General features: G+C 39.1%; 1 protein-coding gene across 1 annotated transcript; it reads right to left on the minus strand.

Annotated features, from left to right (window-relative positions):
• Positions 1–2,355: 2,355 nt before the first annotated feature.
• On the minus strand, positions 2,356–15,431 carry dgke (diacylglycerol kinase, epsilon). Its single transcript, XM_087800957.1, has 11 exons — positions 13,494–15,431; positions 10,410–10,569; positions 10,194–10,313; positions 9,978–10,121; positions 8,335–8,492; positions 8,183–8,231; positions 7,118–7,231; positions 6,950–7,021; positions 6,331–6,458; positions 6,030–6,141; positions 2,356–5,232 (listed from the first exon to the last, which is right to left on the minus strand). Exons 1-11 carry the CDS (start codon positions 13,925–13,927, stop codon positions 5,002–5,004), a joined length of 1,722 nt encoding a protein of 573 aa, XP_087657083.1. The 5' UTR covers positions 13,928–15,431; the 3' UTR covers positions 2,356–5,001.
• Positions 15,432–15,554: the final 123 nt, after the last annotated feature.

Raw genomic sequence — 15,554 nt, forward strand, 5'->3', positions numbered from 1 at the left:
TTTTAATTGAATGGTAAAATAATGATTTCCAAGGTTCAGCACAGGTGAGGTCAGACAACATAACACCCCAGTTTCAATTCTGCTGAAATAAAAGTTGTATGATTTGCTTGTATTTAACACATATGTGTCTAGTCCTCCTTTGCAGGATATAGTCGAAGGAGACAAAGGAAGCCTAAAGACTGACCTAACAAAGGTCATGGAGGATCCAGGTTTGAATTTGCATTCAGGTGGAGATACCTGGAATGAGACACAGCAGGGGGTGGCACTAACACCAGTGCAGAACAGTCACACCACCATAAGAAGAAAACCTGGTAAAATAACATCTTAAGACTCTCACAGGGTTCCACAAGGAGGACTACAGCGGAGACGATGTAGTTAAACAGGAGGAGTTGGATCAAAGTGATCTATGAGATGATCAGACAACAGTCAACCAAAGGACAGGTAACATAAAAATATGTTATGTGTCCTCTAGGGGAGGTTGATGTATGAATGGAATGAATGGAATGAGCAATGAATGAACAGTGAACAGTATTGTGACAGTGATGTTCCTAATTTGGGGACGTCCAAGGTAAATCAAAACGAAAAATAAAAGAAAAATGGAAGGAGAAGCAAACAAAAACTAAGAATGAACCTAAAACTTAAACTACACTAATAAATAAGAATTAACTCATTTAGATTAAAACTAAAACTGAACTAAACTAGATTTAAAATAAACTAAAATAAAATATATATTAAAAGTAGAAATAAAAAAATGTTAATAGATCCAATATGGAAATAATAAAAATACAAAATAAATACGAACAACAAAACAAATGGGATAAAAGAAGAGTATTGTGGTCGGCTCATACTGCCAGATAACAGGCAGGAGTGGACGTGTGTTTTACTCTCTCCAACCAGGGTCAAAATCAGTGGAGGATATAAAAAATCAAGTCAAGGGAACGCAGGATTTTCTGACCTGGATGAGTAGACACACTCAAAAGAGAAGTATCATTAACCACATTCCTCTACCTGAAGAAACACGAGGATAAGTACATGGGGAAAATACACAATTTTATTACATTAATAAAAAAATATTTCATGGTCAGAGCTAATCCTGAATGAAGGTTATTTGTGTGTAGGTTGAAGAAGATGGACGCGGAGAAGATTGAAGAAGACAGATTTCTGGGATTGGTTTTTCCTCTGCACGCCTGGAATTCGGGACATGGATGAAGAGGACTAGATGACGAAAGAGAACAGTCACACCCACTATGGAAGATGAAGAACAATCAGACCGACTGCAGATGATGATGATGATAATGATAATGCTGATGGACTGGACTACTGAGAAACATGATGAATGAATGATGAAAGACCTCTTCTTAATAAGGCCAAACCTTGTGTCACCGTTTAAAAAACATTAATATTGCAGACAGATGATTATACTTTCGGTTATACATATAGCGTGTGCAGGTACATGATGATAATATGTTGTTGGGAAGATGATAATATTAGATAAAGAAAGATAAAATGTTGCTGCGGAACAGCCATTGATTTAGAAATTTGGAGTTTTTTGTTTATGTTTGTTAATTTATTATACACTATACGTATACGCCATACTTAAATTAACACTAAAAGATAATCAAAATATAAAGTATAAATTACTTGCTTCATCTAAGAGCTTAAACATTTGAATACACATTCACAATCAACATCTCACTCCAGACTGACTCACTGTTTCAAGACAAGCTTGGAACAGAATTAGAGATACAACACCGGTTATTTAAAATGTCTGTTTGTCTGCCCTTTCACACGTAAATATAGCGATTTTTCTACAGTTCAAGACCATTTCTCCCGGGGCTATTGACCTGTACAGTTGCCGGAAGAAAGTGCTTCCGATCGATCGTAAAGCTTGTATTTTGTTTGACTTGAAGCGGCGAATAAACGACCCGCGACACACTCTCAATTGACCATCTTTCTCCACAAAGCGAAGCATTAAGACCCGGGAACAGGAAGTGACGGCGTGTTGGAGCGACCGGAATGGACTCCTGTTTTGAATGTTTTATTTTCTATTTTGGATTATTGTACTTCCAGAAAAACTTGAATAATAAATATATATATATATATGCTAATTCAATATTTTAATAAAAACGGAAGACTTTTTATAATCTGCAAACTTTCCCCCTGCACATGCGTAAAAGCCAGCAGTGACCACGTTCGTTCTCATGGTAAACCTTATTAAAGACAAATATAGAGACGTACGTCCCAAGAATCATCATTATTATTATATACTCGGTTTTTACCTGCTGCCTTCATGTGTGATTAAACATAATTTCCCGGATATTATATATTTTTTTTAAAAAAAACCAAACACAAAACTTTTATGACAAAAATATTTATGGGAATGTCATCAATAAATCAACTCCTTACATTCAGTACAGTCAGAATCTCAGTTCAAGAGCAAAAGGATACAAACACATTTTTTGGAATACTTTCATCTCACAGACACGTCTTTGTCACAAGTGTTACAGACATTTGCAATACATGTTGTCGCACGATACAATAAATAAGGTGTTGTTTTTTAAACAAACTTTTGTGTCAACCTCTTCAGATTTTATCAAACATTTGTCATTATTGAACAAGTTTAGCTTAAGAAATAGGTTTTAATTTTTTAAAAAAGGAATCATTCAAATTTCAGTGTTTCTGTGATTAAGTTGTTTTTGTTTAGCAACACAACAGGTAAACGACATGATGGAAACAAACAACACAAGAAGTAACTTGAAGCCAGTGACACAGATGTTGGCAGGGATTCAGGATTATTCACGAAAAGTGGTCGAAAAAAAAAAAAAATCTTGCGGCAAACGTTTGGTGAAAACAAGATTTTATAAAGGTCAGTGATAACCCTTGGGATTGTCAGTCATTGTGTTGCATTCAGTGCATTTTCAGTTTCGTCTTTCATCTCAGAATAAATAATGACTGTAAACATCCAACCAGATTTTAGTTCAAAGGTCAAGTGCTTGTAAAGCGTTACCTTGACTCACTTGAGACGATACTGACAGCAGGAAACCCCCCCAAAAAAGCGAAATCCTCTATTTTTTCTTCTGCAGAAATAAAGTGACCTTTAACATTAGTAGGCATGGGGGTCATAATCTTAAGAGCATCGATAAAGTGCACTTCATCAACAACTGACAGCGACAAGCACTCAATGGTTGCCGGGTGAAAACTCACTTGAGCTAAAGGCTACTTTCAAACAGCGTAAGGTCATTTCTTAAGGAAGATTAGCTAACGGTGATATAGCAACATGCTAATTCAGAACATTCAGTGTGGGCTAGGGCTGCACGATATTGGAAATAAGTGCGATATTCGATATTGGTGTCTTGAACTGCGTAATCATTATTAATGCGCTATTTTTTTTTCTTTCACCTAAAAATGTGGCCGCGTTCTTAAAATATGTTTTACACTCGTGTATATACTGAGCCGCCATCGAGAGGCGTCGCCATAGCAACCTAGCAAGCTGCGCTGCGCTGCACAGCTCACAGACCGAGACGTAAACAACGAGACATAAAAGTACAAATTGACAACTTTACAGAACGTGACACTGATTGGTCGAAGTGGGCATTTAAGAAATGCTTGATTTATACAACAAAAAATGATAAATTATCGCACATGTTTTCCATATGCATATCGCAAGCGCCAATATCTTGATATCGATATTTTTCCGATATATTGTGCAGCCCTAGCGTGTTACAAACAGCAAAAAAGTGTTATTGTATAGAAAATAAAGTGAATAAACAAAACTCCAGTGTTGTCAAAACAAAGCAAAACTATCGTGAGATTTTTTTTAATCTCCACTCAGAACCTACTTTTCTCCGTCGCTTCAACATGGCTTCTAGTCGACCTGAATCATCTCAACCTGCAGCAGCTGTTTCTAAATACAGTTCATGGCACTAAAGCTTTGTTGCATGTAAACATGGACCTCCTCCTCACACGCTGGGCCTGAGCTTCTACTTTACAACACAGCAGGTGCAAGGACGGAAGGAAAGTCAGACACTAACCCGACACAGGGATCAACAAACAAGCGTCTTAAAGACGTTTCTCCACAAATTAACTGAAATATCTTCTATTCCAGGTCAGTTAAAGCAGACTGTGGGACATTTAAAGGCGTATAACAGATAAATCGAAACTTAAGATGTAAAGATCTGACGAATAAAGAACTGAAGGCGTCACTTAGTTCCTTTGCAAATGCCCTTTTAGCGCCCCCTGGTGGAATCGGTGTGAAGAAGATACACGTTCTGTGTTCCAGAATAGAAGTATATCGTAGGCATCACAATATTGAATCGTTGAATTCAACATTTAAACATTAAAATAATTAAACTTTGAATTGTTTTTTTTTTAATAATTAAAAGAAAATAATGGTGATTGAATAATTAAATTAGTTGTTTTATGTAAACTTATCAGTGAATTGAAAAACGGATCAATCAATACGATTTAATTTTATTAACAAAAAGATTAAGATATTCTATTTTCAAAATAAATAAAAAAGAAAAACTTTGTATTTATTTTATTTGTAGCCTTTTTCAAAACAAAAATGTTTTTAGAATTGCGAATTTAGTTGCGAATTCTTTCCTCTTTTTTTTTAAACACAGGTAGATATTTTAATCCAAATGATAATTAAAAAAAACAAAAAGGTTTTGAATTATATCTTTTTTCAATTCTTAGCCTTTTTAATTAATATATAAATGCTGTTATAATAGTGCCAACACAAATTATATATATATTTTACACCGTTTAATATTCTAAATCCAATAATTTAAAAATGTTTGTGTAAAATTAATTTCTAAAGTTAACATTTCAATATACAAAGTATTGAATTTATTGAAAACAAATCCAACCTTTCAATATAGAAACCATTGAATTTAATTATTAAAAAAAAACATCAAAGTTTTCTATCAACATTTGAAATGAAACCATCAATATTCCGATGGCTCTGACATACTTCCATGTTCCGGTCACCAGGACGACGGATCAAGCACGAGCAGAAGTGGCCCCCGGGGGCCTCGGGGAGTCTTGAGGGGTGGGGCTCTCCGTCTCCGAGGCGCTGCACTCGTCTTCGTCGTCGTCCTCGTCGTCTGTCTGCTCGGCGCTGTGGTACAACATGGTGACCTGGGTCTTGTGTGTGATGGTGATGGTGCACGGCCCCTGAGCCCACGGCTCCCCGTCCACCTGCATGGGCATCTTGGAGCTTTTCAGAACCAGCTGGAGGCGAGAGGTTCACGCTTGGTTACCGAGTGTTTGACGATAGATTTATGTTGAAGTTTCACTACTGCCACCTTCTGTCCATCGTTGTTGTTTCAAATGCTGAGAAATAGTAATAAATTAAACTAAATAATAATAAATACAACTAAATAGTAATAAATAAAAAAGTTAAAATAACCTTTTATCAAGATAATTTAAACACAATATATATATTAAAGGTTTATTTGATGTTTATAGTCTTTAGATTGTATTTATTTTGAGTGCAGAGATGAACAGCACGTGTGTGTGTATGCAGTGTTTTCACGTGTATATGGGTGTGTGCATTGGGTGAGTGCGTTTGTGCATTTGATGTGTGTGTCTGCAAGTGTTTATGCGTCTGCTAGGTTTGATGTGTGTGTTTGCCTTCAAGTGTAAATGGGCTATGTGTGCTGTGTCTTCAGAGTGTGTTTTTGTGACTGTACGTGTATATGTCTCTGTGTGTGCGGTGTGTCTTCAGTGTGTGTTTTTGTGACTGTACGTGTATATGTCTCTGTGTGTGCGGTGTGTCTTCAGTGTGTGTTTTTGTAACTGCACGTGTATTTGTCTCTGTGTGTGCGGTGTGTGTATGTTCAGTGTGTGTTTGTGCCCTCAAGTGTAAATGGGCTATGTGTGCGGTGTGTCTTCAGTGTGTGTTTTTGTAACTGTATGTGTATTTGTCTCTGTGTGTGCGGTGTGTCTTCAGTGTGTGTTTTTGTGACTGTACGTGTATACGTCTGTGTGTCTCTGTGTTTGTGTACATGCAGGTGTGCGTGTCTCACCCTGACAGTGTGTGCCTGGCCGAGTCTCACAGGGTTGGCCAGCTTGACTTGGATCTGCGCACAATGAAAGGAGCCAAAGACGCCCACCACCTCCAGAAGACCGTCGTCTAACCTGCAGAAGGAAAAGACAAGAAGTCTGACGGCAGATTCTAACGACACCGCCTTGAAATAAACAATCTCACTTTCACGTGTACAGATTTATTTGGAATACATTGTGTGTCAAATATGTTTCAACGGTTGTTTAAGAGCAAAGACACACTTCATCTGGTAAAAAAGATACTTCATTGAAATCTCGTCTTACCTTGTCGGTGGACATGGCTCGTCTCCCATTCCCTCCCACAGTCTGCAGCCTCCTCCCCAGTAGGCGATGTTACAGACGATAATGCCCTCCAAGGGTGGGAGAGGAACCCTCTCTCCGTCCAGCTCCAGCTGCAGCATCACAAATAATGGATCATCATCAGTCATTTATCTCCACAAGTTAGCTCTCAAACACTTTTATAACAGTTCACACACATGTGGTTTAGTCCTGGGATCTTTACGTGACCCAAAACTTAGTAGACAAAGTTACTCAGTTCGTCTTTATATTTCCACAGGTGCTCAACAAATCCAAAGCTACTTGTTCTCAAAGGCTATTAAAGTCAACAAAAAGCTGAAAATAACCATTTAAATGTTAATAGAATTGTGTTAACTTTCAAATATTTACAGCGTTTTTTGTGTTGCGATTAAACTTCCGCCCACTAGGCAGCAGTCATCACGTCCTCTGCAGCTAAGTACTCGACAATACTTCAAATAAATCCTTGTTACTACAGTATCACTTTTTATGCTATCGTTCTACCTATATCTTGATACGCATCTCCAAATTCTGGCCAATAAACACCCTTGAAAAACTGAAAAAAGTAGTTTTTTTTTTTTTTTTTTACCTCAATCCTCTTATCCAGGTCCTTACATTCCTGAACTAAACAGTCTTTGGTTCCGTACAGGAAGTACACGGCCTGTAAGGACAGAGAACATTGTCCGGTGGATTTACTTTCTAGTCAAATATTCACAGCACATTTGCAAAGTAATTTTCATATCCGGAGGCAACAAACCTTGTTAATGATCCGGCTTGAGAAGAACGACGGCGTTTTCTCTCTGTGAGTGTGGAACTTCAGCGCCATCAGAGCGTCGGGACCCACAGAAAAGTAGTTGTTCATGGACAGAACCTAAGCAGAACCGGGAGATCAGAGGTTTATGACTGCATTACACATAACTTTACTATTAAACTGGCTCTCCCTAGTGGTGAAATGGTACAACTGTAATGTCATAAATTCTTTATTGACCTTGTTTACATGAGTTTTACATGAAAATTGTCTCTGATCCACAAGTGTGGTAAACGAGACAAGTTGTTGGGAACGAACCACATTACTTGTTAAAAACTTTGTTAAAATATTAGTTAGCGTTCTACAACAATAAAAAAAAACATCACAGAAAAAGTTTAAAAAAATTAAATTACAGTAAATGTTTATACGGTTGCTTAAGCCAGAAGCCAAAAGATGATGGAATCACAAGCACAAAAACTAATTAAACAAAGCTTTACAATAATATAGAATAAACCTAACAGTACAAATATTTGCATTTATGCTTTCATTAAAAATATATAAAAATATATTTAACCAATATGCCTTTTTTCCCAAAATCTAAACTAAATATGAATTGAAATTATTTTGAATATATATATTTTTTTTTCTCACCAAAGGGACAAAGACAGAAAAACTAGTTGTATTTAGAGTAAATAAAAATAAGAAAAGGAAGAAGAAAAAGAACAAGAACAAGAAAAGAAAAAAAAAAGTAGAATTTGTAGTAGAATGAGTAGAAGTAGAAGTAATAGAAATACTGTAGTAGTATAAGAAGTAGTAGGATAAGTAGGAGTTGTACAATTAGTATTAGAAGTAGAAGTTGAAGTATTGGACGGATAGAAGTAGAAGAATTTATAGTAGAATTATACATACTAGAAGTAAACCCTGTGAACACCTTCAGCACAAATACTTTGCATCATCTGCTTCATCTTCTTTTCATCATCGATAGAAGGTTTTATTTCCCGCCTAAGTTTGTTGGTATGTTTCTCTGAACTCAGTCAGACGTCGATAAAAGTAGTGGCAGCATTTATAACTCACCTTGGGTTTGCGAAAGTAGAGGCCTTTAGATGCCACCTGCACTTTCCATCTATAACATGATGATAAAAACCATAATCAGTCGCTTTTCTTTCCTCTCCGTCCAGGTGTTCATGCTGCCTGAAGCACACAGTAGTGAGGCGTGAACGTCTCACCTGTCCATCTCCACCACCTCGGCCTCCAGGATGTTGTGCAGCACCTGCTCCACAGGGATCTCTCCGGCGTATCCTGCGCCCCAGCCCAGAGTGTTGGAAAGATCGTTTCCTGTCCCGAGTGGAAGGATGGTGACTTTTGGAATGAACTGGTCCAGGCCCTGGTGAAAGAGCAGAAAGGGTTCAAAAGGTCAAAGCAATGTTGCTACCAAAGCTGAACGTTAAGAACATTAATAAAGAGCAGCAGTTAAACAGAAAACTTCAGCGCTCGTTTTCAATGATTGCATTTCCTGTTTCCTCGCTGACCACTGCCATATGTTTTTTAGTGGGGTGTCACTGTCGTCGTCACTGTCGCCGTCACTGTCGCTGTCATTGTTGTCGTCACTGTCGCTGTCACTGTTGTCGTCACTGTTGTCGTCACTGTTGTCGTCACCGTTGCTGTCACCGTTGCTGTCACCGTTGCTGTCACCGTTGCTGTCACCGTTGCTGTCACCGTTGCTGTCACCGTTGCTGTCACCGTTGCTGTCACCGTTGCTGTCACCGTTGTCGTCACCGTTGCGGTCACTGTTGCGGTCACTGTTGCGGTCACTGTTGCTGTCACTGTTGCTGTCACTGTTGTCGTCACTGTTGCGGTCACTGTTGCTGTCACTGTCACTGTTGTCGTCACTGTTGTCGTCACTGTCACTGTTGTCGTCACTGTTGTCGTCACTGTTGTCGTCACTGTTGTCGTCACTGTTGTCGTCACTGTTGTCGTCACTGTCGCTGTCACTGTTGTCGTCACTGTTGCTGTCACTGTTGTCGTCACTGTTGCTGTCACCGTTGCTGTCACTGTCGCTGTCACTGTCGCTGTCACTGTTGTCGTCACTGTTGTCGTCACTGTTGTCGTCACTGTCGCTGTCACTGTTGTCGTCACTGTTGTCGTCACTGTCGCTGTCACTGTTGTCGTCACTGTTGCTGTCACCGTTGCTGTCACCGTTGTCGTCACCGTTGTCGTCACTGTTGTCGTCACTGTTGTCGTCACTGTTGTCGTCACTGTCGCTGTCACTGTTGTCGTCACTGTTGCTGTCACTGTTGTCGTCACTGTTGCTGTCACCGTTGCTGTCACTGTCGCTGTCACTGTTGTCGTCACTGTTGTCGTCACTGTTGTCGTCACTGTCGCTGTCACTGTTGTCGTCACTGTTGTCGTCACTGTCGCTGTCACTGTTGTCGTCACTGTTGCTGTCACCGTTGCTGTCACCGTTGTCGTCACCGTTGTCGTCACTGTTGTCGTCACTGTTGTCGTCACTGTTGTCGTCACTGTTGCTGTCACTGTTGTCGTCACTGTTGTCGTCACTGTTGCTGTCACTGTTGCTGTCACTGTTGCTGTCACTGTTGCTGTCACTGTTGTCGTCACTGTTGCTGTCACTGTTGTCGTCACTGTTGCTGTCACTGTTGTCGTCACTGTTGCTGTCACTGTTACTGTTGTCGTCACTGTCGTCGTCACTGTTGTCGTCACTGTTTTCGTTCAACAGTGTTGGTTTCCTACACCTGATAAAGCTTCATGAAGCGTTGTCTATATCTTCAGAGCAACAATCTCAATGAAAACTTGATGCCGCTTCATGAAGCTTTATTTTTCCAAACTTCATGACTGTGACACCGTCTAGTACCTTCAGCTTCATGGCGTCAATGGCATCCAAAACCCATCCCACTGTTCCATCACCTCCGCACACCAGCACCCTCACCCTGCCCGGGGGTAACAGGGTGCAGAGCTGGAGGGCTTTGGACGGCGCCAGCTGAGACAGGTCGAACACCTTCAAGGGAACAGAGGCGGGTTAAGAATACTTGTTGAAAAAAAAAAAATCAGACTTGTGTTGGTCGTCCACCTGCACGGGGTTGAGAAGGGTGCGGAACTCTCCCAGCAAACACTCGCCCATGTTGTTCCCACTCCTCGTGTTCGCCAGAACCAACACCGGAGACCAGCTGCTGCCACAGGTCTCTGCCAACTGAAGGGTCGAGATAATCACAGACATAAATACCATTAGAAATGTCAAGATTACAAACCAAGCGAATTATGTAGCTTCATTAAACATGCTAGCTACCTTGCTATACTCGTCAGGCTGTCGACGGCGGAGCTTGTTGACGGCGTCGAGGTAGTGGGGGGGAATGATGAGGCTGCGGAACTCGCCCAGGTCACAGTGTCCAGAACCGACCAGTCGGTCCAAACAGTCGTCGTGCACGGTGGTCTGACACCACACACACCTGGGGAGATATGAATGAATACATTCTCAACGTGTATGAAATGTGTATTTCTACATCATAATGAATGAAATAAAATAAAACAACTCGGTTTGAAACAAGGAGTAGGAAGAAGTAAAATATTTAAATTCAACTTTAGTTTACACAACATAATATAGTCTAAATGAGGGTGGTAAGAAAATATCAATTTAACGATGAATTGCGATATTTTTATACTGATACTGTATCAATATTTAAAAAATGTTTGTTCTTTTATTTTACAATTAAAACTCAAATATTTACAGCGTTTATTCATTTGTGTGCTGCAATTAAACCTCCGGCCACTAGTTGGCGACATTAATCATTTCCTCCGTGCCAAAGTAACAACAAAACCATCGAAATGGCAGCGATGAGTGAAAAAGAAAGGATACCCCAGAGTCCAGCAGCTTTTAAAGTTGGATGTTTGGACCTATTTTGGATTTAAAACAAAGTATAAAGTTAAAAAACTGACAGATACTAGATAGCTTCAGGTTGTTTAAGACCATTAATGCACTTCATTGTATCATATCGTCACACATGTATCATGATACGCATCATATCTCCAGATTACTGCCAATACACAGCCCTCTGTAATATATATTTGGATAAACTAATTAGACATCCAAATGTATACATCATACACACACATTGTGTATTGGTAAGAATCTTCCTATACCAGGGGCAAAGATACTAAATATTGCGATGCTATCATTTTAAAACCAAAATATGTCTGAACATCAGCTTTAAAAGTTGCTGTAGTCTTCCTCTCCAAGATAAACGTAAGTAGGTTGGTGTGACATTTTTAAAGATTAATCGATTTCTATGCAACCAGTATTATAAGACAAGTCGAGACGATTCCAGTGATACAAGTATTATTTCCCTTTTGATAAATATTAAGAACATTATGCATTATTAAAATAGGTTAAAATGAAAACATTTCTGGTCAAACTCCTTAAATCTAAGTCAATATAGTTGATAATATATTAGATTAGATTATATATTAGAGGTCAACTTTATGATACATCCCACTTTCAAAATGTCATAACTTGCTTAATATTTACATGCTTTTAAAAAAGATTTGCATAATTGGAAAGATGGCAAAACAAAGAAACTAGGAAAAGAAAGTAATAATAATGTTCATTATTTGTTAATTAACGTTAAATTCGAAAGTTTGTGTCTCAAAACATGCATATAAGAAAACAAATAATAGCCCAGATTGAACAAACATGGCATAAGTTATTTAAATAAACAGTGATGTTAAAAAATAAAGCACAGTTACTGTGTTTTTTTAATGATTAAATTCTAGAAAATAGTGGAAGTGAATTTGAGTCAGATTACAAGCGACCATACAATACAATTGAAGTCTTCCTCTCCAAGATGCAGTAAGTCCCTCATCATGACCATGTTTTCAACTTATTACTTTATAAAGTTGCTCCGAAATCTGGGAGAACGAGAGATTATGAGAGCGGAGTCCATTAGTCACATCATTTTATCAATGTCTCCTCCAGCCAGCTGTAATCACGCCTGCTTTGTTCATACAACGAGTCCCTTGGAGGTGGAGACTTCTTGGATTAATATGTAGAGTATGTCAGGCTGAAGGACATCACGTCTGACACTGTGGTGTGCAGTACAGGAGCACCTCAGGGGAGAGTACTGGCCCCTCTCCTCTTCACCATCTACACTTAAGACTTCTGCTACAACTCAGAGCCGAGTCTCGTCCAGAAGTATGCTGACGACACTGCCATTGTTGGATGCATCAGGGACAACAGCGAAGACGAGTACAGGAGTCTGATACGTGACTTTGTGGACTGGAGTGAGAGGAACCACTTGCAGCTGAACACCTCAAAGACCAAGGAGCTGGTCTTGGACTTCGGGATTCCAGGACAAAGCCACGTCCAGTGTCCATCAGAGGCGACGAGGTGGCGATAGTTGATAACTATAAGTACCTTGGTGTGTGGCTGGACAGTAAACTGGTCCTGCAACACAGACCATGTGTATAAGAAAGTTCAGAGTAGACTGTACTTTCTGAGGAGGCTTCGATCATTTAACATCTGCAAGAAGCTCCTCTGCATGTTCTACCAGTCTGTGGTGGCCAGTGTTTTATGCTGTGGTGTGTTGGGGTGGGGATGTGTCCAAGAGGAGTGTCAACGGGTTGGACAGATTGATCAGAAAGGCTGGCTCTGTGGTTGGCATAAAGCTGGACTCACTGGTGACAGTTGCTGAGAGGAGATCATTGAACAAACTACTGTCCATCATGGATGATGACAGTCATCCTCTGAACACTGTCATCAGTGAGCAGAGAAGCAGATGGAGCACGAATGCTCCTCCCATGACGCAAAACAAATAGACTCAAGGACTCATTCATTCCTCCGGCTATTAAATTGTACAATTCTGAGTTCGGGGGCAGGAGTGGAGTAAAAGTATGGATGTTCTGTTCTATGTGAGTCTTTGTATCCTTTGTCTTTGTTATTTTTCTTTGATCTATGTTCTATCTTTATCTTTAGACTTAGATTGTATCATATTGTTCTTTCTCTTTCTTTCTCTTTGTTCTTGTTCTTATTTAATTTAGATTTTTTTTAATAAAAAATTGCTGTATTGGCTGTGGCTATTGGAAAAAAAAAATTTCCCGAAGGAGACCTCCTGAGGGATCAATAAAGTTCTACCTTACCTTACCTTAATGATGTTGATGCTAGACCAATCACACCAGAGTGAGCGTGGTTAAGATAAATACGATTTCAGCTCCAGAAAAACCAAGAGCTGTCAGTGGGCGGGGCTAAGGGACATTTTCTAAAGTCAATATTTCCATGAAAAGAGAGTTTTGTACAAACAAACTGATGATACAATGGAGGTCCAGGATATATTTAAGACACACTTAAATCAACATTGGTTTATCTATGTCAGGGATGTACCTGTAGTCGCACAGCTTGGGTTGAGTCCCGCACTGTTGCTTGCAGGCAGCACAGTAGCTGGCCAGGGGGACGTTTCCGCGGACCCAGCGGTGATGCACGGTGCCGTCGGGCCCGCGGGCCGCCATGATCTCCTTGCACGGGAGGCTTCGGTCCGCTTTGCGCAGGCATTGCTCGTCGGCACAGACCCCGCAGCCGTCGCAGAAGGCGCCCCGCAGGACGTGCTGGAAGCAGACGCAGCAGTAGGTGGGCTTGTTGAACAGGTCCGTGTAGTGCCAGCCGTGCTTGCTCTTCCGGAAGAACTCCTTCATGTGGGTCTTCCGCTTGGACCTCTGGACGCTGCACCACAGGGTGATGAGAACCGGGACCGCGATGGCGAGAGTGGTCCAGAGGACGAGGGACCAGTCCTCCTGGACCACACCTCCCTCCCCGAACATCTCAGGAAAGCGAGCCTACAAGCAGATCCAGTAACCGGGAACCGCGAAAGCGCCACGAGCACCTGCCTTAGCCATGATCCCGTCACAATACGAACGTGTAACACGCGGAAAAACAACGCCCTGGACCGGACGTGGGCTCGGCTCGACTAGTTCTTCTTCTTTTTGTTGTTGTTGTATGACGGTTGGCAAACAACGTACGGGTGCACTACCGCCACCTACTGGTATGGAGTGTGAAATTTACTAGGTTAGGTTAGGTCGAACTTTAATGATTGTTTGAAATTGTTTTTTTCCAAATCATCCACAGCAAATACAGCAATTTTTCATACAATTATCAAAATAAAATAAGAACAAGAACAAAGAGAAATAAAGAGAAAGAACAAGATGATACAATCTAAGTCTAAAGATAAATAACATGGATCAAAGAAAAATAACAAAGACAAAGGATACAAAGACTAACATAGAACAGAATGCCATGATACTTTCACTCCACTCCTGCCCCCGAACTCAGAATTATACAATTTAATAGCCCGAGGAATGAATGAGTCTTATTTGTTTTGCACATTAAAATCTGACTTGAAAAACACATTTTTAAAATGCTTGATAAATTTCCGTATACAATTAAATGTTAATGTTAAAACACAAATAAACCTCAAAATCCTATGTTAAAAAAACAAGTGGAGGAAATTGTATGTACAATGTGTACAAATGAGTAATATCCTATATTCAATGTTATAAACGCCAAAGTAGACAGTAAGTAAGTAAGTAAGTAAGTAATTTTTATTTGTATAGCGCTTTCCCAGTCCAGGGTCACAAAGCGCTTAAACAATCAAAACAATATTCAATAAAGTATATACTTTAAAGGTCAAGATATGAAAGTAAATGTGTACCATCAGACTTGACACCATCAAAATATGACTTCAAATTTGAAAAACATTTCAAGGGCTTTTGTTTTTTTAATGCATGAAAGAAGTCCCTGTAAAATTAAATGTCTAAAGACATTTCAATATAAACAATTAAAAGCAAGAAAATGAAACGTAAACATTCTATGTTAAAAATGTAGTGTAAGATTGTTGAGTAATACTTATATTATATTTAATGTTACGAACAGAAGTAAACAGTATGAGAGGAAATGTGTGCCATCAGACTTTCAATATAATATAATTTAATAATGTGTAAAATTAAATTCAATGTAAAAAAAAAACAAACAGTGTCAACAAGTTTAACTTCTTTTTTTTGATTATTGTTAAAATATAAAGTAAGAAATGTGTTGTGTTTTACATTTAATGTTTTTAATATATTTTCTTTACAGATTAAAATGTACAATGAATGTATTCAGGCATTTAAAAGTTAATAGATGACAAAAAAAAATTACATTACTTGAAACTTGATGGATTTTCAGTTCAATTTTGTTGTTGTTTTGAGTTCTCTTTTACTTCCCGGTAATTTAAAATTACCACTTAATGATTTTCTCTCTTCTAGATATTTTGAGAGCGTATTCTATTGTTTCTGGGGTTTTTTTTGTTTCTTCATTAGTCAATAAAAAAGTTGCATTATTAAAAAAAAGGAGTTACTTTTAATGAAAACATATTTGAAATGAAAATGTTACTTAAATAAATAAAAAAAGTAA

The sequence above is a fragment of the Callionymus lyra genome, chromosome 1, assembly GCF_982586985.1.
Source record: "Callionymus lyra chromosome 1, fCalLyr1.hap1.1, whole genome shotgun sequence".
NCBI lineage: Eukaryota > Metazoa > Chordata > Actinopteri > Syngnathiformes > Callionymidae > Callionymus > Callionymus lyra.

What these genes read in the sequence shown, in the direction of transcription:
- dgke (XM_087800957.1), bottom strand. Translation starts at nt 13,927, where the DNA reads ATGTTCGGGGAGGGAGGTGTGGTCCAGGAGGACTGGTCCCTCGTCCTC. An exon ending in GAGGTGGTGGAGATGGACAG is followed by an intron (nt 8,232 to 8,334) that starts GTGAGACGTTCA and finishes ATCATGTTATAG; the next exon opens with ATGGAAAGTGCAGGTGGCAT. An exon ending in GCCAGGCACACACTGTCAGG is followed by an intron (nt 5,233 to 6,029) that starts GTGAGACACGCA and finishes TCTCGCCTCCAG; the next exon opens with CTGGTTCTGAAAAGCTCCAA.